Here is a 25,604-nt window from a genome sequence, read left to right on the forward strand (position 1 = left end):
GCAGATACAGTCTAACTCTTATTCAGATGAAGGAAAACAGTACTTCCTGGAACAACCTTTGGTAATCATAAAACCATAGAAAACTTGAAAGACTCTGACTTTCAAAGTTTTTTAGGGCTTTCCATTCCCCTGCCCTAAAGAAGAAGCAACCATATCCATGTAAAGCCTGTCAAAGGGTTCTTCTTGACATCCTTACCTCCCTCAAGGTGGTTCCACAGCCTTCCCAGATAATTTGCTGTCCTCCAAGCCAAGTCTCTTCAGCAGGAGACTGGTGCAGCTACATCCCAGGAGGAAGGAAGAGCAGCTGGAGGGCAGACAGAGTTGGGAAGCCCTGGTGAGCTAAAGGTGGGCAGCTCTTCTTACCCTCATGGTCAGTCCAGGCCTGACAGCACACAAGACTGCCAGAGAAGCTGTTCATAAAATGGTCTCACTGGGTTAATAGGACCGTTGGTTTTTTAAGAAAAATCTTAAAACACTAACATCTGCCTCTATCTTCATAGTGATAAAGCAAGGGATAATATCTATGTGGAACCAGGGTAAAGCATGTGATGGTTTCAGGTACCAGGTGAGGTGGTGTATTTCTGTTTTGTACTTGGTTTGAAGGGCAAAGTTGTACATGAAGCCTTCCAGAAGCACAGGAGCTCTCTGGAAATCATGTGGTATGATCATGTTCCTTTTAAACAGGTGTTTTGGCCACTTTAGGAAAATCCTATTAACTAAAGCATGCACTGCGAAAAAGAAATAGATCCTTGAAGGAAAAGTTAGCCTGAAAGAGGAAGTAAATATCAACAGGAGAACTGGAGTGAAAGGAAAATTAAGAGAGTGTGTGACTTTCTCTGTGCGTTCTCATGCAGGAAAACCCTTCTGCTTTCTTCTTGCATAGTGTGGCTAACCTGCAACCCATGCTATCTAGACCAGACTCCCAGCTTGTGTATTGCCTCCACATTCATTTAAAGTATTGCTCTGAAAAATCATTATCCTTGCCTTTCACACTGATTGAAAACTTCTGCTGACATCCCCTCATGACTGACTCCTTCCCAAATGATAATCTGACTTTGTAATGTTTTTTCAGTCAACTTCTCTATCTACTCATACCCTGTCACTGACTAGCCACAGATAGATTGATTCTTACTTTCAATGTCATCAAACAATTTCTGGGATTTCAAAAGTGGACAGCAAGGTATAAAATCAATGGAAACAGCCATTCACATAAAAGTTGCTCCCTTCAAAAATCCATATCTATGGTGAAGCATTATGAGTAGAATTGACTGCAATTGGATCTGATTAATAGTACCGTTGGATCAGACAGTATCTCATGGCACCATCACTAAAACAGGAAATTCACTGAATATTGGCTCAGGTCACTGTGCAGAATTGTTGCCACAGCTTCCATCCCATCCTCTCATCTTTACTGGAAACACTGCACATACTCAGGGTGCTAGAGAGGAAATTGAACTTCACTGACATCACAGTCCATTTCTTTTTACACTCCTATATCCTGCTGTAGGAAGGTTTTGCTTAGGATGCTGAAAAATTTTATGGAGAACACCAAAAGATATTTTATTGCATTTGTCACCTAAAAAAATCAGTTCAAAAATCAATTCAGAAATATAAACATCACACAAAAAACCTCCTTAAACACATTTCAAATGTGATCTCTTCTCTAAAAATGATTGTAACTGTGGAAATGCTTTCCTGCCAAACTAGATGCTCCCCCCATCATTACCAGTTTTGCTTTTGCCTAAAAGTGATATTTGTTCTTGCAGTAACTACATTTTTATACTCAGCTTCCTCCTCTACTGTACTGTATGAGACACCATTCCTAAGGGGCTGCCCTTCTGAGGACACAGCTCGTGTCTTTGTCAACCTTGTTTTACTATGAAGTTAAATATCTCTGTAATGTTTATACCAGCTCTCAGGCTTTCAAACTCCTCCATTCTCTGGTCATCTTGACCAAGGAACTGAACAGCTTTTTTCCGAGTTTTCAAACTTTCAGCTGAGAGAAACACCCTCCAGCTCAGCATGCTAGAATATATCAGCCACCTTTACTCTTGGGAGAGAGGGGAAAAAACACGCATTAAAAACTTCTGAAATCTTTCCCCAGTCCCTGCCATTGGTATGGACATATCAAAGCTAGAGGTGACGAGCACAGATGGAACCCAGTACCACTGAGCTGGTCTGAATGTTAAAGGTTCATCTGACAGTTTGGGTCATCACCTCTTTAGATCTCTATGAATGTAGGCATCTTGGTCCTGGCAGATTAAACAAGAAAAATTAATTTAAAATTGTGTCAGGTATAGCTAGAAAACATGGCAGTGAAGTGAAAAGTCCGGTCCAACATGTGTGTGATACAGCTAATCTAGAAGACCAAGATACAGCAAAAGGCAAAATTCTGGCCCAAGATAAGTGCAGCATGACACACCGGTTTAAATTTAACACTTACCAGGAAGTATAAACCTCTTGTCCCTATAAGCAATAATTTTTATCTTTATTTAATTTTCACGTGCATATGCAGAAATATGCTAATCCTTATGTTGTCTCTTATGACTACCAGAAACACTCTGAATCATTCATAAAATTTGACTATGTAAAGTCTTAAATAAATCCTTTAAATGTGCCATTTCAGAACTTGTATTATTTTCCTACTTATTATTCATATACTTCTTCAATTCAAATCCTGCCTGTTATAAGCTTATCACTAAAGTTAAGTTTAATTCATTCATATCTGACCATTCAGTTCTACATAATATAATGTGACATTCTATTGCTAAGGGTTTGGGTTTTTTTTAAGTCTGTATGGAATAACTGAAATAAAATTATTTTCATACAGTTCAATGGACCTAAATCACTAACTTTGTCAGCTGATGATCTGCCCTCCCATGGTTCAGCTTTTCCTTACTTAGCCTGCAATATGTGGCCAGACACCTTTAGACTGTCCATTTACCATCTGTCAACTGCTATATCATAAAAGTATGATTTTATTAATGTCCTTGAAAAACTGGCTATCAGAAAACAATTCAAAATTTATTCTAGACAAAATGGTGGAAAATATTTCTAGGTAGCTTTAGAGCTCCTTTTACTGAGAAATGTTACTCAAGTTTTAATGGGATTGAAATTTTCTTTTGCAATGTAGTCATTATGAGATACTCTTGTTCGCCTTTTGAAAAAAAATGTTAGCTTATGAATGCTGTCTTTTATTTAAAAATAAAAAAAATGAAGTGCAGCTGACAAAGTTCAGATAATTGGACAGAGCAGCAGAGCTTAAACCAACAATGTATTCAGCATACTGACATGTGATATCTTTTGAAATCTCCATAGGGTCTTTTAGCTTACAGTGAGTCATTGCAGAATCCTGTACTGCTGTAGACTAAAGGCTTTGCTTTTTCAGGCATGCACCAATTTCCAATAACATAACTATTTTTTCAGCTTCTCCTTTCCAGATCAATTAATATTAATCAATTAATATTCTACTTGGTAAACACAGAAGTTTCTGCCACCTAAGTCCAGAATCCTGCAAGTAATGCCAGAACCCTATGCAAAAATTCAAATCCAGAAAAATGTGATTTGTGGAGCATCAGTAGAGTCTGTCATTACTGCACACTATTCTCATTAAGACATAATAAACCTATCACTACTAGAAACCAAATAAAACAAGGATGGGGAAAATGGTGCTAAATGAGAGCCACAGGGATAAAACGAAAGACCAGCAGCTGTCCTCCTGCCACACCACACTGGGTACCTCTAGTAGCCCTGCTTCTTAGAGGTGTGTGTAGCCTGTGATTAAAACATCTGCTATTCAAATGTAAGGCTTAAAGTACTAACTGTAAAGTTTTAAAGACCATTTTGTGGCTAGGAAACTTACAGTCTTGCTGCTATGGTATTTGCCCCATTCCCAAAGTGGAAAGACCAGCTAAGGGTGAACCTTGTTTCTAAGCAGGATGGAACTAAACAAAGTTTAAAAAATTTATTCTATGACTTTTTTATCTCCTATTGCGACCAGTTCTGTTTCTTGAATTGTTCTTGAATTGAGCTTAGTACAATTTGTTTGATTGTCAAGAGAGAATGAATGTCAAACTTTACCAAGCGTTGATCTAAAATTACTGGCCAGCTGAACCAGAAGTGATATTTAGCAAGTTATGTATTTTGCAGCAACCTCATGGCATTACAAAACACAGACTGACAGGACTTGTAGGAAGATTTCACTCTAACCTCAGCAGGTATACTCTGTAAAGCCTTTGTATTTTTGCTTAGTAAGTGAAACAAACTTGTAACTCCATCAAATCTGTATCTAACCTAACTGAACCATCTCAAAAAAATCATCTTGATCAAGCCAAAACATCAAGAAATTCAGTTAGTCTCCTGATGCAATAGGAGGCTCAAAGAGATGTCAGATTGTGGAAGGAAGACAAGCAAAAGATAGAGAAAATACATTTAAACAGCTATGACAGTAAGAGCCAGAACTAATATTTATTGCATAGACAAGCAAATTTGCTAAAAGAGAGACATGAATCCTGACAAGTTGAAAAGGCTTGGTAGCCCTGTGGTGGCCAGCTAACACATAATAGTGCTGTCTCCAGGAAACAAAAGGATTGTGTCATGTTTTCTGTGTCCCAACTCCTGTGGCCATGTTTCAAAACATTTGCACCTTTCCTGTCTTCCCCGACAAACAACAAAAAAAAAGCAAAAAAACTCCTTCTGCTTACCAAACTCTACAGCAGATCTTGACCCCACCATGATAAATGCAGCAAGCAAAGCTCTGCCAGTCCTGGAGAAAACACTTTTTCATAGCAGTGAAGGAAACCACTGGTACATTGCTGTTCCTTTTGCTGGCTATATTTTTCCCATGGCTGCAGTGCCATGGTTTCTAAATCTGACCACTAAACAGCTGATGTGCATTCATGTTGCATGAAGTGTGGTGGGGAGGTTAAATATAAAACAGGATGTAAAAATTTAATATATAAAAATAATTAAATGAGAGTCAGAAAGTCAACTAAATCAAGATAAGCAGTAAAGATTAATGTCAAGAGTTTAATGCAGAAAGAAAATATGTATTGTTGAATAAAAAGAGCAAACCACATGATTAGCATCTCAAAAATCTTGAAAAATAACTTTAAATACTATGAATAACGAGCAATGAGCCAACAATGAAAGCATAGCAGAAGATTTACTAAAGAAATTTATTATAAGAAAATGCTTTCTTGCAGCAGTGGCAACAAATCTGACACATTTCTTTGAGACGCTCCCCTATTTGGTTAAATAAGGATAAATTCACAGAAATGTGATGTAGTGATAGGAAGCTGCTGAAGGAAGACTAAGGAGCTGATGCACCCACTGATTCAGTACACTTACATGAAGCTGGAGTTCATGATGATCTGGAAGAAGCAATGGTCAGGTGAGACAGACACCAGACAGACCTCCTAGTTCAGTGTTGGGACAAAGGAAGCACCAGCAGAAATTCAGAAGTCACTGACTGTTCAGATATTGGCAGCCACACAGACGTGCCTGGAAATGCCATCACACAGGACACCAACACATCCTGCAATGTTTTGTTGTAGTGTTTCTTCAAGGAGGTTTCTTGTCCTGTACAGACACAGGAGTTAAGTGTACGGAACAAACTACAGGGCAAGTGGTAGGCATTGCTTCTATGAAGCCACTTAATTATGAACAATTTAACATTACTTAAGGGTTTTTTCCATCCCCAAAATTCACTACAAAACTAGTAGCAGGAAAAGAAAAGAGAAGAAAAAATGGGAAGGGAAGGGAAGGGAAGGGAAGGGAAGGGAAGGGAAGGGAAGGGAAGGGAAGGGAAGGGAAGGGAAGGGAAGGGAAGGGAAGGGAAGGGAAGGGAAGGGAAGGGAAGGGAAGGGAAGGGAAGGGAAGGGAAGGGAAGGGAAGGGAAGGGAAGGGAAGGGAAGGGAAGGGAAGGGAAGGGAAGGGAAGGGAAGGGAAGGGAAGGGAAGGGAAGGGAAGGGAAGGGAAGGGAAGGGAAGGGAAGGGAAGGGAAGGGAAGGGAAGGGAAGGGAAGGGAAGGGAAGGGAAGGGAAGGGAAGGGAAGGGAAGGGAAGAAAAAAGAAAAGAAAAAAGAAAAGAAAAGAAAAGAAAAGAAAAGAAAAGAAAAGAAAAGAAAAGAAAAGAAAAGAAAAGAAAAGAAAAGAAAAGAAAAGAAAAGAAAAGAAAAGAAAAGAAAAGAGAAAAGAAAAGAAAAGAAAAGAAAAGAAAAGAAAAGAAAAGAAAAGAAAAGAAAAGAAAAGAAAAGAAAAGAAAAGAAAAGAAAAGAAAAGAAATAAAGTTGCTGTACATTTAAAGGCATCTGAGCTTCTCTTTGCTGTGCAAGTGCAAGCAAAGTATGAGCAAAGCCAATGGCACTGACCTTCCTATTGTTGAAAGGAAAGCAAGAGATTCTTGACAGTTTCCAGGGCAAAACAAGGGAGACCTTGCAAACATGTCTCTGTGGGGGCTCTAAACAATAGCAAAGGTTCTTTCCCAGGGTTGAATTTCTCTACTCCTTTGGCACACTTTCACAAAAGAGTTGGGTTGGGTCCTTTGAGGCTATCTGCAGTGTGCTTATGCTCACAGCATTAACATGCCTGTTAGCTCTGTACCCTCAGCATACTTTTACTGTCATTAAAAAGTGATTATAATGCAGAAAAAAAAATGTCTTGGAGATGAGACACTGGACTGAAGAAAAGCAAGCCTCCAGGCTCTCACTTCTTCTCATGGCTCCGCTGGCAAGCAATATGCATCACATTTCTATTAACCATATATGTTTAGTTCATAACCTCTTTGAACAGAGATTGTTTCTTTCCTTGTGTATGTAGGTATAGAATAACAGCATTTTGGAGCAGTGGTCTGGGCCAGAATGCTTTTTAACCATCAGCTGTACATTAAGAAATTTAGCAACTATGAAAAAACCAATTTTGCAGGCCTCTATATTAATAAAAATATTTAAAACATCATACAGCAACTTTTCTTTTTTATTCTTTGAGAGTACTAACATTTGAAGTGCACTGATCTTTGGCTGTGCTGACTCTCAGTTTCCCAAACACAAGTGTATATTTCTTTGATCATATGCTATTGATTTCCAGCCATGTGGAGCACATTTCTTTGCAGCATTGACCCTGTTGGGATGAAACTGCCATCAGCAAGCAGGTTATGAGAACAAGAGCACGTGTGGTGAGACTTTGCTGTCCACAGCTGCAGAGGCTGCTGGGTTTGGATACAGCTGTGGAGCACAGGGGTATTTTTAATTACCTCAAATAATTTAAGTAAGACTGCATTCAGCATCACATTAAGGATCCAAAATCTTCACGGTGGTGCAAGAATTCGTGGAGATGAATGACCTGATCTAAACCAAACTGAACTATTCCTGCCTGTTCCAGTAAGCTTCTCCTGGGTGCACAGCTGCATAACAATATTGCCAGCATGGTATGGGAAGTTTGTATTTCTGAAAAAAAATTAGTATTAGTATTATGCAAGTCTGTAGAGTGAATCATCCTCACTGCATGGAGAGAAAGTATTTGACATAATTTGTACCAATTTAAACACCATTTTCCTTATTTACTAAATACAAGCCTGCTCAGTCCTTTGGTATGTGTACCAGCTGTGTTTCTATTTACTACTACCCACTTCTTTCAGAACTTCTGCTCTAGAAGTTTACTAATAGGCAGGCCAAACGTGCTGCTTTAACTGGTTTGTGAATCCCAGGCTCTGCCCTGAAATCGTTGTCCGTATCCACCAATGACACCACTCAGCAGAAAGTGAAATTACTCAGCTGTTCTGTTGAATAATAATGAAGCAAGTAGGCAAAATTGGTGAAAAAATGTTTATGCTGGGCTAAACTCTACTTAGTCACACAAGATTATCCATATTTGAAATACACAGGACTGGCCTTTTGTGGCATCAGTTGTTTATATCCTACACAATAGTAATGGGGAAAAGAACAAAGTGAAATACTTTAATAGGACTGGGATTGAAATTAATTGCCTCATTTTAAAAGATCAGTTTATCAAATCCACTGTCTTAGTCCCAATTAAAACACTGTCAGCATGCCTGTGGCTCTTCAAAATAGCAAGACAGCATTTTTCATATGTTAAGGCAGGCAAAAGCCATTTTTACTTTGTCTGGGATAAAACATATATGAAATGCACTTCTCATTGGCCACTTCTTCCAGCCTCACCTGAGAACACTTGTGGCTGTTGGAGAATGACTATTTATAGGCAAGTAAACACCCCCAGACATAATACCTCTTGTCTAAGAACCTCCTTTGCCTAGTTCTCAAGGGGTGAAAGTGAAGATTTAATCAGTCTTTACACTTATATATTTTTTAAATTATTTAACTTTTATTACTGTTGCACCATTTATACAATTACATATAATTTCAATGCATCCATTGTACATTTTGTTTTTTCATTTGTTTTCCAATGAGTGTGTGTTGGTGTCTGTGACACAGAATGGAAGAGAAACTGGAACTGCAATGAACGCAGACTTTTTCATTTCCACTGACCAATAAACAGAACTACAGGTGCACCCAACCACGGACATGCATTAACTCGTCATGAGAAATCTAGGTAGGCTAAGTAGGATGAGAATGCTTTTTACTCCCAAAAAATATTTGGAGAGGAAGAATTGGAGGATTGGCATTGAGAAATATGTGGACAGCTAAGTGGGTTTTGTCTGAAAGTTGGCATTCATCCACTGCATAAAAAAAATATCAAAATAAGAAAGGCTGTAAATAAAAAAAAAAAAAACACAGAAAATACTGCTTTCATAAAGATCTGATTGCCTTGGCACAAACCTAGTGGGCAGAATCAAACGCATCACTCCCAAACCCCATTACAGAACAAAAAGAAGATTTTGATACACTGGTGGAGTGCATTTACAGCAGTTCAGATACAAAAGATGTGCTGTACTTTCAGACATCCATTTATTTATTTATTTATTTATTTTAATCCAGGACTTGTGTCAAGTTGGCAGAAAGTATATTAGATATTTCCCCACAAAAATACTATTTGGATTCTCCCCCCTCCCTCCCTCCCAACTTGATGGGACATCCTTTTCACTTTTTCTCTCTCTTTTTTTTTTTTCTCCTTCTTTTCTGGGCAATACACATTTGCTATTTCAGATCTGAAACGAGTTAGTATAGCTGAAAAAATAAAAAAAAGACACAGGTTGTTTTAAGTGGTTGTTTCAACAGGCTGTCCAATTTAATCTTGCACTGCTATGGTTTGATCCGAATTAGTCGCTGGAACTTCAGAAGGTTTCGCTTCCTCTGGAGGGGCTGCAGGGTCCGAGGCCTTAGCAGTCGAACTAGGTGCTGCTGTTGCCGCGGGCTCCTTGGAAGAGGGCGCAGCCTCGTTGCTGCTAGGTTTTGAGTCTGAAGCTGGGGCCACTTCACTTTTAGTTTCTTGGGCTGCAGGCGTTGCGGGAGCCTCAGTCTTTTTGGCTTCCCCTTCCTCTTTGCTCTTGTCATCTGCTTTACTGGGAGCTGTGGCTTCTGAAGGCTGGGAAGCTTTTGCATCGGTGCTAGGCTCAGAGGGTTTGGGTGCTTCGCTACTGGCAGCAGGAGCAGAGGCAGCAGTCGGCTCCTCTTGCTTGGGTGCCTGTTCGGTGTTCTTCTGTGGCTCTACTTTTGCATCAACAACAGCCTCTGACTTCTCAGGTTCTGTTTTCTGGGTTTCTTCCTGGGTCACTGTTTTCTCCTTCTCTCCTTCTTTTTCTTCCGTCTTATTGGCAGTGACCTGAGTATCCTTTTCTCCCTTCTCCTCCTTGTTGTTCTCCTTCACTTCTGTGGTCTCTGTGGTTTTCTGGGCATCCTCAGCCTCCTTTTGAGTCTCCTCTTCCTCAGTTGCTGCTCCTTCAGCCTTCTTGTCTTTGTCTTTAGCTTTTTCATCATTGACACTGTATCCCTTCTTCTTCTTGCTCAGTTTGCCTCCCATGTTGGAGCTCTGTAACAGAAAAGACAAAAGGGTTGATTACACAAAGCCCAGTATTCACCACTGAGAGAATGAGCAGAGTGCAAAGGAAAAATTTATTCTGGTTCCTGAAAAGGACACCACATGAGGTTTGGTAAGATGTTGCCAGCTGAATGTACTGATGCTGCAGAGCCCCACTGTCACTGAGCTTACGTCCTGCTCAGCCCTGCAGAATTTCAGTCAGAAAACACCCTTCTGCCACCTCCCCTTACAGACAGTCCTGCAAACACCTCTAACCCTGGTTACAGTTCAGTGGGGAGGAAGGGGACAGAGTAGCAAGAAGTACCAGGACGACGTAGGACTAACATACAAGCACAATCTTCTGTGGCCTGAGAAAGACTGGAAGTAGAAAAAAGACAAATTTATATTCAGGCTGGGAATGAACTAAATTTGGCTGCCAATTGTGGCATCCACCCCTGGTTAAACACAAAGTCCACCATCACTTTAGCAAAGACTCTGAACCAACTTTTCATTAAGGTTTGGAGAAATCAAAGGTAGCCTAGAGTCAGTGAGAAGACTAACACAGAAGACTGCATCTACTCCCTACACCTCACAGCCTGTTACCCTCACGGCCAGTTTTCCTTGGATATACAGCCTTTGTTGGTACCAGGGGCCAGAAGCATGTGCTTCCCTCACCCACAGGGATGTAGGCACCCACATCCAACTGCCCCAGGAGCAGGAACAGCTCCCACTCACAGAGTCCCACCCAGCTTTGCAGCTTCCACAGGGATCGCCTACCCAAAGCCCTGCATTCCCACACTCAGCAGGATGGGAGACACAGAGCCTGAGGCACAGCAAGACCACTCCATAAGACAAAAGAAACAAATACGGGTACTTCTGACCACAAGCTTACACGTGGCACGTGATGTGATGCAACATAAAATGGGAGAAGGGAAGGGCACATTTGTGCCTCTGCTCCAGTTTTCAAGCAATAACTGCTCAGCTATTTAAAAGAAGCTGACCACGTGTATAACCATATCAGTATTTATATAGCATTTATGTGGGAGTCTTAACTAAGAATACACAAAATCTTTCACAGTACTTCAAAGCAAACTTTGTCTATAAAAACAGAAGACACAGATATATTGGGTCATTGTCGAAAACAAAAACCTCTATGAATGGAGAAAAATTACACTCTCAGTATTAAAGGTATTTAATTCATGATTAATGAAAGGTTAAGAAAAATATTTCTGTGTTTTCTACTATTTGAAAATAGGAAACAGTGACTTTTCTCAAAGAACTGTCAAACAAATGTTTAATGTAAGGACCTCTCCAAGGGAGATGAATCATTCTAATTTTCCATTTTGCACAGGTAGATATAATTATAGGCTGTATTTTTTTCACACACTTGCTAAAACTGTGAATACAAACCAGTAAAAATCCATATGATTGCTCATAGCAGGCTGAATATAAAGTAATATTACATACTACTAAGAACTAGCTGCCTCTCAGCAGATTATCTGCTACCACAGACACAAGCCCCAGGCAGAGCCCAACAGCAAAATATCCACACACCCTGGGCAAAACTGAGATATCATGGTCAGCAGAGATCTTTCTAACTTCAGCTTTCAAAAAGAGAGTAATAATTTGCAAATACTGTTGAAAGGTTATCACACAACCCTGCAAAATGGTAATGTGATGTTACTGAAACACTGCTTTATTGTCTGAAATTTTACGGTAACAGCAATAAAAGGATTAACTTCCACAGAGTCACAGCTGAGCAATCTAATCTCTACCTTCATGACAGAGTTATCAGGTTTTTAGGTATTTAGGGCAGGCTGTGGACATTAGTCCATTATCTGACAAACATATAGTCTTCTAGATTATTGTTTATGTGCAGTTACAACTCAATATTTTGGCAGGGCATTTGCAAGTCAGCCAGATTGGAGATTTATATTGAAATCATGTGTGTATCCCAATTCGTAATCCCTAATTAAGCCTTTGTTTCCCAGCAAAGTCCAGGTACAGTGAGCCTAATTTCATTTGTTGTGTCTTCTGTATTTTTCAAGATTTTGCTGTTTCATGGATAGTAGTAACACACCACAATTTATATTTATTTCCACAACAATTCTTTGACCTCAGATACAGTTGGATACAGAATGTCTATGCCAAAGGACCTTTAAAAATTAGAGAAGCATGCATACGAGAAATGTGCTCCCAAGCTAAGAAAAGAAACATTCACTGTCTTTGCTTGGAGATACAATGTGAAATCTCTGTGTCTCAATTGGCACCAGGGCCAGCTATCCCAAGGTACTGGAGCAGTAGATGGGGAAGAGGTTCAGAGACTACCATTGTGGTCTATTAGCAAATATTTCCGCTTACAAATGGACTGTCGTCTTCCATCAGAGTTTCAACTACTTTACAACAGAATAAATTCACTCCTTGGGACACTGAATCTCATATCTCCCTGTTAAAAAGCTGCCTAGACCATCGTGGTAACAGCTGTGCCAGGCTATGATGCAAAAGCAGAGCAATCATTGGGGTCATCACCCAGGTAGTAATGCTACAAAGTCCCTTTTTCCCCAGATCTGATTTACAAATATTCTTCCTGTCCCCAGTCTTCTGATAACACATCTGGGCTTCCCTGAAACCTTTTTTAGAAACAGCTCCACATGCTCCACTTCTTCAAACAGATTCTGGTCTTGTCCCTGTCCCAGCCTGAAGCACAGCTCTGAACCATCCAGTGCAGACTCTAAAGGTGTGGCAGACACAAACCAGGCCTTAAGAAGTATTTTAAAATTACAACCACCTGTACCCGCAAGAAGACCAGCATGTGAACCACAACACCTAAGCATCTCTGTGACTGTGCTGGATATTGTTGCAGGGATAATCCTGCCTGGTACTAAATGAAAGTGGATCTCAGTGAAATGTCTCCCAAGTGAAGCAAAGTGCAGAAAGTCATTGAGATGCGAATTTGTACAGTGTTAAATCCACTCTGTTTTACTACCTACATGTTAACACTTAAAAAGAGACAGACATCTTTCCCACCCCCCACCAAGGGACTAAATTATGAAAAAAGAAAAATAAAGGGGATGCACCCTCTATCCCAGTGAGGTCCTGGCTGAGGTCCTGGCTTCACTGCTCAGTCTCTTCCTTTACCCCTGCCCCTCCCTAAACCCATAATCACTGCATTCACCTTGTGAATGAGGGACCCAGGACCAAAGTTTGCCTACAACTATTGACCACTGTTTAGAGGCTGAACCCCAGTAGGTCTTCAGTTTTTTTCACTTCCACTGACAGGTACAGGTTTTCAGCTAGCTTGAGCAGCTGCCAGCTGAACATAATGCTCTCTGTAGCAAGTCCCAAATGAAGATCCTTGAGAATTTTGGTGCTGAGCACCATTGCTATAAAATGGCACAGCATTTGATGTCTGTGCCTCCTTACTGCTGGAAAGAAAAGGGTCTAGAGAAAGAGAGTCCAGAATCCGATTTTATATAAGAAATTGCAACTTAGCAGTAATTTTCAGGGAACTTTGGTCAACAACTCTGCAGAGCAGTAGTTCAGAATAGTGAGGGAAAATACAACACTTGGAAGCTGTCTGCTTCCCAGGCTGGTCAATATACTTTGTATTGCTGTTCTTATGGAAAAAGAAATCAATCCAGAGATCACTGTGTCTGCCTGTAGAACAGGAGCAAGGATTTCTTCAATTTCTAGAAGCTGTTATACATTTTGCACATCCTGAAGTTTCCATTCTCCTTCAGGAAGCAGAAACAGAACCAGCATAGTTATCTTCCTTTTTGTACAGTAGAAATAATCTCTGTGGTGGATTATTTAGATGAAAACATTTCGGGTGTACAGGTCACCCAGAGAATGTTAAGCACTTTGAAATTTCCCTGTTTGTGATAATCAGGACTCAAAAATTCAATGTCCATAAGACCATAACGCAAGAGGAGGAAGAACTCATAAAACATTTCAAATTCTCCATCTGAAGAGTCATAAGCATGAGTCCCTGGAACATGGGCAGCACACATTTGTACTGTTTGTAAAAAGAACTATTATTTGGAAGTTTTATACTTCAGATTTTTCTATATTGAAAAAGTCTCTAGAGTCAGACTTTTACTATCTCTTTAGTCAGTAAAGGTTTGTCTGCCCAATTAGTTAATTAGTTTTATGTGTTTATAAACTTCTAAACATTTCTTTCAGCAGAGGCTTTCACACACCAATAAAGAGTCTGACTATTACAAGACCGGGTTTGCTATCACCCTCCCTCACAGTATTGCGACCAGGGCAACAGGAAAGGACAAAGTCACAGATTGCACCTGATGTTACCTCAGTCTGATTGCCAAAGCCAAACTTCCAAAGCTCCTGTTCGACTGCGTGCAAAGCTTCAGGAGTTCAGTCCATTGCCAGAAAAACCAGTTCAGGAAGACAATAGGTACCTTCTGAAATTCCACTGCCTCCAGCGCAGGGCAGGCACGTGCTGTGGGTCAGGCCAAAGTAGCCCTTGCACAAGCCTGTTCCCAGGCATGAGTTATCTCACACTGCCTGCAGACAAAAATGCACATCCCTCCCAAGGCAGGGTTTCAACACTCCAAATCAAATGAAATACCGATCCCAGAAACTGCCCCATCCCCCAGGTGCTGAAAAGAAATAAAAAGATCTTGAATAAACCATTACATCTCTGTAGCCCTACACCTTCATTTACAAAAAAAAAAAAAAAAAAAAAAGGGGCAAAAAGTTTTTATTAAGGGATACATATGGGAACTGAAAGAAACAAGGGGTATGCAAATGCTGGTTTTGAAAGATTTTCTGAAATTTTTGTGAAAGAAAAACACCCAACACATACTTCTTCTCAAAATACGAAAAATAATGTCATGCTCCTCGTTACACTTACACACACTCAAGAGACATTCCTCTCCTTCCCAGGTCAATCAGTTTTCCAGGTTAACGTTAGAAAATGTCTGTTAGCATAACCTTAGATACTATTAGACTTGCTAGCTTTGCTTTTTAGCTACAAAGCCGTGTTTTTCTGTTCTTTCTCCATTATCTTCACTCATACTTTGTTTCATCTGTTTTTACTTGGAATTAGCAGAACGGAAATGCTAGGTCTCGTTCAGGTTCAAGCCTCTTCAAACCTCAGAATCAGTGACCTTTTCTTTTCTCTTTTCTTTTCTTTTCTTTTCTTTTCTTTTCTTTTCTTTTCTTTTCTTTTCTTTTCTTTTCTTTTCTTTTCTTTTCTTTTCTTTTCTTTTCTTTTCTTTTCTTTTCTTTTCTTTTCTTTTCTTTTTTCTTCCTTATCCTACCCTACCTCATCCTCTTTTTCTATGTTACTTGTGCTTCAGAGCAGTGATGGGAAACAGCTCTTCCACAGTCAGGCAGGCTGGTGTGAGGGTGGCAGAAGGACACACACCCTTGGCCATCTCTCCCTTCTGAGGAGATGCTGGGTTGGGACAAAGCTGTGCCAGGAGAGGCAGAGCACACCATGGAAATCTGCACCTGTGGGGCTGTGAGCATCACCTGCACGGACCCCAGAGCAGCAAGGTGCTCAAACATGAGGTGCACACAAAAAAGTATAACCTGGTTGTTCCTTAGCACCATGCAATTTTGTGCATTTTGTGCTGTGAGACACAATAACAAACTGGGAACATCTCAGCTTGGCACTTGTGGTGTTTTCTTCATGGACCACAGATAATCTTTAATCCTTCCCTCAACATGTGCACAGTCCTGTAACTACTGCATCTCCTTTCCTTCTTCCAAAGCCTTGTAAATCTCTCAGCAAAGGAGTATAGAGTAAAAGAACAGTGACTGCTTAAAACACAGAAATTATGCTCATCTGATATCCTAACCACAATCTTAAAAGAAGCCAATTTAAATTTTGGGACCTATCTGTTTTCTTTTAAAACTCAGACAATAAAGGAATTCTAGGAAGTAATACTGCCCAGTTCAAGTGCTTAATTCTCAGCCAGATTTCAGTTCTAGTTTCCTCTGGTGAGCAGCAGAATATATTTAATGCAAATTTCTTTAAAAAAAAAAAAAAAGGAACGTCAATTTTTATATTACTTTAAATTTCTCTGGGACATGTACACAACACAAAAATGGGAAGCATGATTTTAATAAGAGCCATTTGTTATTAATATACCTAAATTATTATTGTTGATATTATACATCAATTATAATAACTTAAGCTACACTAAAAGATTATATAAAATTACCTCTGTCTATTTAAGAACTCGCACATGAAAATCTGCTTAATTTGAGAAGCACAATTTATAGTAATACAGCAAGTTATTAAAAAAGCTAGCAATCACGTGATAATTTTTCAGAGAGCAAATTAAAAAATTGTACCTGAGATACTGCTAAGATTTATGTGACTGTGGTCAGAGGTGTGTATTAATTAATCAATTAGGAACCAAATTTTTCAAGAACAGATGAAGAGTGATGTCAGCAGTTTCATAAGAGTTAAAGGTATTGCCAGAACTATCAATTCATAAAGCATCAACTGAAACCACAAGCACTTCACACATGTAATCCATCATTGCACCCTGTGTGTAAAAAAGGTAGCTAACTAGGCAGAATTCCTGAATAAAAGTTGTCCATTATTTGATCAAAGAGTGATGAAGATTTTATGGGTTACTTTGAAAGCCACTGTTGGAAACTCTGGACTTGCATCCTCCTGACTTGGAGTGCCCTACAGATGGAGAACCTGGGTGCACAGCAGCGACTGAAGATCCACTGCTGAGCCTGACTGTGGTCAGACAGCAGCACTCCCTTTGCTGTAGGAGGGTCTGTGGGAACAAGGTCTGTGGGAACTGCCTTGTGCAGTCTGTGTGTGTCACTCCATGAGAGCCACTTGACTGAGTACTGACCTGTGTGCTGCAGTCACTCGGTGGGAGCAGGTTCCCAAATATAAAACACCTCATTTCCAAATGCACAAGTAGCCTCTCCAGCTACAGAGCCATCTTGCATAACACTTAAGCTGAAAACACAGGCCATTCTTGTCTTCCCAAGTCAATGAGCAGCATGGAAGAAATGCTCTGCTGTGCACAAATTCCCTCCTCACCCCAGGCAAGGCTGTGCTTTGCAGGCAGAGGCAACTTCTTCTGTTAGACCACCTAACAGGGAGAGAGATCACAGCACCCCTATTCTCCTGAGACAATTGTCTACAACTGACACATTTTTGTGTTAGTTTTCTTCGTTATTTTCCCATTGCTGCTTTCAAAGCAGAATTGTGGTGTTTTGCTATGTGTGGGCTTTTTTCACTGATCCAACACAGTACTACTTTGCCCAGCAGTGCAGATACAACTTCCAGCACGTTCAGTTTCATCCCTGGCAGCAAATCCAAAGCTGTTTTGCATTGTGTACAACAAAAACAAGTCATGTTAAAAACTGAACAAAAAAGAAGCGGTATAAAATATATTATTTTTATAGTGCAGTGGATGTATTGCTCAGGTTTGCACTCAGTTCATCTGATGCTCTGATTGCTTAAATTAAAAATGCTGCCATCAATTTCTATTAATTTGCCTCATCTGCTCCATTCTGCCTACCAGTCTTCTTACATATTCAAGACCTATTCAAAGCATTTCTCCTATATTCAGATTAACTGCATATGTTCTCTTTGTTGAATAATAAAAGCAGCTTGCAGACATGCTCATGCAGGCACACACATGCAGCCAAAAGTCAGCCTGCCCCAGAGTGAGATCTTAATCACACTATTGTTAGGCACATGGTTGGAAGAGGAAACTCTGCTGTAAACACCTGCTTTGCAAAGACTGAAATTAACCTTACAAGAACACCTCTTGTAGAAACAGCTTGCAGGATTCAAATAACCTGAAAGACTAAGCCAAGACATATAAGCATATGCTGTCTCCTTCTTTCTAAATTGCCACATCATTTTGGGCTTTGTGCATGTCTCCTCAACGGCCAGTTTAATAAATATTTTGTACTAGCCCGTTTTCTAACCTGTATCCTAGAATCAAGTTTCTAAGTAGGTAATGATACAAATTTCAGAGGTGGTTATTACCCACATCTTTGAAGCTGTTTAGGTCCCGGGACACGCAACACTGAGGGAGAGGTGAGATTCCACACATATTATTCCAATTATGGCCAGCCACTTTCTGCCTTCCTCAAATACCTAAGACACCACCACCATGTATAATTACAAAAACACACAAGGTGATAAAAGCCTAGATAATGGGATGATTTCCTTTTAAATCATGTTTTGCTTGAATTCTGTCCCTTCAGTGCAATCCCTACCATGGATCTCAACACCACAAATATGCTTGGCTTGTAGATCCAGGAACAGTTCCTCCTTTGGGTGCCTCCAAAGACTACATTAAAAATGTAACAGTCAAATGCTAACAAGCAATGAAAACATTATCCTCCTCCACACTACAGTCCTACTGAAAGCAGTGGTAGAAGAGCAGTGGTGAGAAGACCTCATTCCTGGACTTCACACTGTTAAAGGGAAGCAAGCTTAACACCTATAGCTGATATTTTTCTAGCCTCTTCCTGAACAAAGAACAAACAGTCTGGGGAACATGAAGACAGTTGAAACTCATTTTTTCTATACTACAAAAAGAAATTATCATATGATCCTAATTTACATGTTTTCTTCAATAGCAAAAGTTCTTGGTTACTGTTTGTATAAATAGTAAACTTTCCTGTCATTTCTTAAAATAATGGAGAGCCACATTCATATTCTGAATACAGCATTTGGGTATTTAACTAGGGAACTCTCACTAAAGAAAATTATTTATGGGGATCTATACTTACTTTTTATTTGTCTAACATTCCACACTAAAAAGACTTCTATTACTTTAGTGCCCATTTAAATGGTCAAACTAGTTTTAATCGAACTTGAAAGAGTCCTTAGAGCATTAATTGCGGTATTCTACAAGAAATAGCTTTGAAATATAAGATCTATCAGTTTTCCTTTGAAAATGGATTCTCCAAGTCATTGTTAAATTCTTCCTCATTTTTGTTTTCCATCTCATGGTGCTGCTTGATGAAAAAAAGCAATGGCTGTAAAAAAACATTCATAAACCTGGCTGTAAGAAAGCATCCTATACCTGGGAACACAACCTTTAACAGACATAGGATAGGTCATGGCAATCCTTAGACTATGTAATTTCCTTCTTCTGTTTGCATGACACCCTCACCACAAGGAATGAAACCTCATTTAAAATTATACACCAAATCCAGTTCTCAGTTTAGTTTTTCCTTTTTGAATCTGAGGCACATGGACTGTAACACACCATTTCTGACTGCAGCACATGACTCCACAACTGCACCACTGAAAGGAGGAAAACAGGGAGCCAAGACCAGCCACCACTGAATTAATGCAGCACCTGCTGCTGCTGTGCATATTGTGGTGTTCATGAGAGCACTGCAAGCTCTTACTTCCAAAATAGACAGTTCACCCAGCAAAAAAACCCAAAAAAATAGCAATTAAAATTAAATATTTATTTTTTACTTCCTGATTCCATAGCGTAACTCTTCAAGTATTTTAAGATTTAGTATTTAGTTAATATATTCTCTGCCTGATTCTATCTGTTTTAGCTCTATATTGAGCTGCAGGAATAGCTTTTCTCTCTTTTTCCTCAAAAGGAAATGATTGCACATCCACTTGATGCTCCTGAATGTACCATATTTTTGGGTTTAGACATCAGAAGAGGTTGGTTGATTTTAAAAGAACACTGACAGCTCTTTTCTCCCAAAGAACATGCATCTACTTCAGTCACTGTTGATGTGCCAACCCTTCCAATAACCTCAGCCCTGAACACAACAACAGCATTCCTCAAAAATAAAGGCACATGCAAGAATCACAGGATAAAACCAATTTCATCCTTCAGTTAATACACAATTGCTAATGACAGTTAAATTAGTAATTGAAACATTATTCCAAAAATACCTGCACGTCTAACATGGCATTAGAAAGCTGAGCATGCTTACGTCTTTAGGATACTGTTACACATCATGCTTCTGCTGGAATTTAACCTCCTGCAAGCAACCATCACAAAGCCTACTCACCACATCAGCAGCACTTACAGGCTATTTTATACCAACTCCCTGAAGAGCTGTTGCATTTCTTCTTGGAATAAAAACTTCTGACTTTCAGTCCTGTGCACAAATTTCATTTTAAACAAAAAATGTTTTACTGAAGTCAAGGTATTCAAGTCAAGTCATGCCTTGCGTAACATCAAAACTACCTATAATTAAACCTGTGAGACTTTGGGCTGAATTACAAGTATTTCTCATGTTGCTAAGAAAAATTCTTCCTCGTGATCACAGTATCAGTGTCAGCAGCTTATCAGCTCTCAGCTTCTCACAGCTCTGTTGTAATAACATTTTCTAGTAAAGACGTGTTCTTTAGAACTCAGGAAAATGGAAGATGGAATGCTCAACACCTTGGAAAACTTTCTCTATTTCTGTTCCTAAGCAGTCATTTGTGCCATATACATTTTCTAGCAGACTGCAGCTTTGTCTATTATAGTAAGTTTTTTCACTTCGGTCTCTTTCACTTCCTGGTTCTCACACTAGCACAATATGCAGAGTTTTTTTTAAACCAGCATACATTAAGACAAAAGAAAATCTCACATTCCAGACTTTCTTTTTGATCTTATTTAGAATGCATGTCTAATACTGCAATTTTACTTTTTCTTCCTGCCCCTGCCCCCCCCCCTTCTCCTTTTTTTAGCAAAATGTTACATTCAAGCCGATTTACCAGTTTCACTTTAGCCACTGGGGGAAGTTTATCAAAATAACATGGAATGGGTACTCCAAAACCACTGAAAGAAAAGAGCATTAACCAGATAATTTTTACTTGTGTCTCATCTCTCTCCATCTTTTCCACCACTACTCATTTGCACTCCTTTAATCACTGTTAAAAATACCAAGACATCTGAGGCAATCTTTAATTAAGACTTGCAATAATCTCCAAAACCTAAGAAATGAGAGTTGTATTTCCTGACACACATGGAGAACCATAGGTACACATCCATGAGCACTGTCAGTGGAGCCTTTTACATTCCTTCAGTGCCACACGACTTGCTAATAAGGTGAAGCATATTCTGTGTGCCAGAGGGTTGAGAGGAAACAACCACTGTTTCCTTTTTGATTTCAGTGGTGCAAGAGAACACTGGGAACAGCAGAACAAAACCAACATCTGCTAGAGAGCTTCATCTCCTGATCCAACAGGATAAAGGTCAGCTTTAAAAAATTCGCTTTAAAAACATGAAGTGTCTCTAATCATCCCAAAATAAGAGCCATGGCCATGGCAGGCAGTAAGCTGTACAATGTCATGTTTAAGCTATTAGACATCAGCTTGGATTCAAGACTCCCAGGCTTAGACTGATTGTCTAAATTTCTTTCTGAAATCTTCACTGACTGTACTTTCTCTTTTCTTTGTGCTTGTTTTGGTTTGGATTATATTGGGATGTCTGATCAGCTTTGCTAGATGGAAGGTTACATAAGACCAGAGGCAAACAAGTCCATTTGGCAAGATATGAAGTGAGCAGCTAGTGCAATCCATGAATTGCACTGAGATTTATGTTTAAACCAGGAAAGACAGCAATCCAATTTAATAATTACTCAGCCAGAACCATTCCAAGCTAGCAACTACTCAAAAAGAAGAACACCATTGCAGCAGCAATGAAAACTAGAAATCAAGAAAGATGATCAGATGCATATCTCCTCTCGATAAAATAGCCTAGTTTACATTTCCATTTAAGTATCTGTAGAAAACCTGTCCATAAGAACTATCAAATTTAAACTCACTAAATGAAAGCAAAAATAACTTTGCAGGGATGGCTGTGGAGTTGGATGCCCTTTTCCACCCCCTCACCTGAGCATTAGCTTGCATTTTATGTCAATGAATTTAGTTATACCTAATATGGCCACAATTCATTTTTAGCAGTTCAGAATCCATACCAACTGTCTTTGATGACATAGCTCTTAGATGCACCTCCATCAAGGCTGTATGTTGGCCACTTTGCAGTTTTGCAAAGTATCATACCATATACCAGAAATGCCCATATGCTATTTATAGAGAATTCTTACAGTCATTCCTCAGTTTAAGAAAATTTCAGCCCATGACTATGTGAAAAATTATTTATTCTAACCAAAGAAGGTAAGTAGACATTAATATAAAGTATAACCGAGCTATTTCAGGATTTAAATGAGAGAAGTCTATCAAAGCAATGGAGATTTCAGAAATATGGAAAATTGGTTTTCATGTTTCAAGACAGAGCCATAAATAAAAAGCAAAATACCACCAGAAAGGTTCTGCTAGCTGTTTCAGCACTAATATATTTTAGTAGTAGCCCATGTTTCAAACCAGCACTGCATCTCCAGTTCTCTGTCAACCATACTAGCAGATGCATGGAACCCATCTGTGCCCCAGGAAGCCCATGTTGTAGGAGTAAGAGGATATAAATTCATTTTAATTCCATTAACAGAACACAGCTGCTACAACTCCCAACAGTAACTGGCTTTTCCAGAGGCTTTTTATAATCAGTTCTGGCAGGTGAGGTAGCAGTGGTCAGACTGGCCAACACTTCAGTTTGGGGATTTTTTCTCTTTCTGCCCTAGCAGGTCAGCTGGTGGGACAGGGCCCCTGCATTTCCCTGAGAGATGTCATCAAGAAATGTGAACTGAGTAAATGCCTCTGCCCTGCTGCCTCAGCTCTGCCTCCCAGAGTTTGGCAATTCATTTTCTTGGGCACTGGGGAGAGGGAGCTGCATTTCATAAACTTCAAGATGTTGGCTGTCAGGAGCCAAGGCATAGAGCTCTGCAGAAATCATGTTCACAGTTCTGCTCACTGCAGTTTTCTGGGTAATCCTCCCCATATGCACAAGCTGAACACCAAATTCACACATCCCAAACAAGGGGGCTGGGTTGAAATATGATTCAAGCACATTAAAGTCTCTTATCCATATTTGGAAATATTACTTTCAAAGGTCTCATGCTATCCCAAAAAAATGCCAAGTGAGCCGGTTTTAAGAAATATGCCACAAGAAACACCTAACTATTTTAAGAATCTTTACAACCCCAAATATATTCATTTCAGTCTCTTGCCTACCTCTATCTCTTGCTTTCTGTATTTCTTTTATTTTTAGTCACAGGTAACTGGTAAGCAATACCACAAGTAAGGTTATTCTATGATTTACACATAAACAAAAAAACCCCGCTTTTTTTGCAGAAATGCCCAATTTCCCTGTCCACTTTCAGCTCAGCAATTCTTCACTACAAGTGGACAAATCTTCTATTTAAGTATTTACTAGCTTTTACAACGTGGTGATTAAAAAGAAGTTTCCTTTTCAAATTCTTCTCTGTGTGAATATATGAGTCTAAAATGTTTAGATTCTTTTATGTTGCTTGCCAATGACTTCAAACTCTGCTTGTCATAAACTTCTCCTCACAGGATCTGACATGAGCCACTTCATTCCAAAACGGAAATCAGATACAGAAGGAATTATCCTCTTTACTCAGGACAAGTTAGATAAGTAATGCAAAAGTACAACCACCCCATCACATTTTCCCTAAAATCACAATATGCTCATTTACAGCAGGAGGCATCTGATTCTCAGAAGGTGAAAGAGCCTCTGGGACCTGTCATAGTACAAAAGTGTACCATTGTAAAAATGACAGATGAGATCTTCCCTTTAAAGCAGACATATATCACTGCACTAAAACCCTAACACATCACTAAGTCATAAGATTACCTCTTCCCCTCTTTCTATTTTCAGGGATCCACAGCAGCCTGTGGTTGGAGGAGGCAAGAACCCAAAACCTATTCAATCTTTCCCAGCTGCTCTTGTGTGGAAGGCCATCTAACTTTCAGCCCAACTTTCCCATTTGAAAAATGAGATAATATCCCTTCCCATCCTCAGAAAAGTTCTGCCTGATGCCAGTAGGTGCTGTAAGGGCTTGGAGATATTTCTCCTTGTTTTAAAAAGCAAGCCCATCCCATATGACTCCTTCACCCCAATTCTCTGTTAGAGAAGGCTGTTTTTCTGCATGTTGGCACTGTACTGAATTGCTCTCTTTGAAGCTTCCCACTGTACACCATATATGAGAACAGCATAATAAGCAAGTCACTCACGGTGATTTTACAATACTATGCCAATACGCAGTTGTAAAGCATCTCTGACCAATTGCAGGTATTGCTTAAAAATCCTTCTGGAACCAAGATCCTTCACATTTATGCCTCTAGGCTGAGAACATCTGTACATGGACATTTTGATTTATAGTTCCAAATATGCACATTTTGCTCAGTTATGGTTGACTTACTGAGAAGGATTTTTTCTCAAGCTAAGAAAGCTCAGGTGTATCCAGCTGGATGAAGATATAGCTACTGCTTGGCAGCCATCTTAGTGCTTTATTGAAGACAGATGTAAGAAAACAAAGCCATTTTTTCTTAAACAGAAAATTTTGAATCTTTTAAAAACAACCATAAGCCCTTTTTAATCTGCTTTCATTATGTTTCTGGGCATTGGACACATTCTGGTCACTGCTATATTCCTTTTATGTTTATCAACTAGATGCATGTCTCTGTTAAAACTACATCCCTTTTAGGAGTGATTATTCAAATTTGAACAGATACAAGAGGAAGTTCTAAATTGGTTCACTAACTTTCCAAGACCTTTTTAAAGATTACACAAGTTCAAAAATTCTGAGTTATATTTGTCACATTCTGCAGAAGCTTCCTTTCCTACCCACAGATCTGAGCTGTAGCAATTACATTATTACAGTTATAGAAAGTAATGAAAATCGGAAGTGTCTTTCTTTAAAGTGTGATTAAGCATCAAGAAGACACAGCGACATGGCACTGCTGGAGATGATATTCAACAGAGCAGGATATGAAAGGATCATCTGAAAGAAATGGCAGAAATTAGGGATTTGAAGGGTGACAAATTTAGATACATTCCCCTTTATCATGGCGCTCAAACTCATTTCTAATCTGGAATTTCAGAAGTCTTGGTAAGTAAATCAAGATCAGCAGTAAAAATTTGACCATGTCAGTATCAAGGGAATAAAGAACGGCCTCACAGCTCTCAGTGCTTAGCACCTGCACTGAGGGACAGACAGCTACAAAGGACTGCAGGCCAGGCTCAGTGTCACAAACTGAAGTTGTGAACCACTAACTTTGTACATTTTGACTTGTTTTTTTTTTCAATATGAGTATATTATGTGGCACTGAGGCATGGTGTAGTGCTGAACTTTGCAGTGCTGGGTTAAGTGCTGGACTCAATGATCTTAGAGGTCTTTTCCAGCCTAAATGTTTCTATGTTTCTGCAGGTTATTTCAGAACATTTACATTACATAACCACAAGTCTTTTAAAAACATACTTTCCATGTAAAAAAGTTCAAAAGTTACAAAGGGAGAAAGAAAAAAATTGAGGCGCTTTTTTTTTTCCTTTAAAAGAAAACTGCTTTCATTATCATATTTGTCAGAGACCAGTCAGGAAAATATTCATGTGCCAAGAAACATTCTAGCCTGAGAAAGAAGAGACCTTATGTAAATGAATAATATGGGATCCTAACCAAATGACACTCAGCTTCATATTTACTCAGTTTCTATGAACTCTCATATTTGTAAATTGACAGCTCATAATTTTATCATATACTCCAAGCATTTAAAGCATCAGCTCTAGAACAGATTACAAAAAAAATCTAGATTTGACTTCTAACCTT

The 25,604-nt window shown here is 39.3% G+C and overlaps 1 protein-coding gene across 1 annotated transcript in view; it reads right to left on the reverse strand.

Annotated features, from left to right (window-relative positions):
• Positions 1–8,312: 8,312 nt before the first annotated feature.
• Positions 8,313–25,604, reverse strand: part of BASP1 (brain abundant membrane attached signal protein 1) — a 50,765-nt gene continuing 33,473 nt past the window's right edge. Inside the window, exon 2 of the mRNA XM_064427966.1 lies at positions 8,313–9,944. Coding sequence (XP_064284036.1) covers positions 9,204–9,935 — 732 coding nt within the window. The 5' untranslated portion in view covers positions 9,936–9,944 and the 3' untranslated portion in view covers positions 8,313–9,203. The remainder of the gene's footprint in view (positions 9,945–25,604) is intronic.

The sequence above is a fragment of the Passer domesticus genome, chromosome 1 (assembly GCF_036417665.1).
Source record: "Passer domesticus isolate bPasDom1 chromosome 1, bPasDom1.hap1, whole genome shotgun sequence".
In the NCBI taxonomy this organism is placed as follows: domain Eukaryota; kingdom Metazoa; phylum Chordata; class Aves; order Passeriformes; family Passeridae; genus Passer; species Passer domesticus.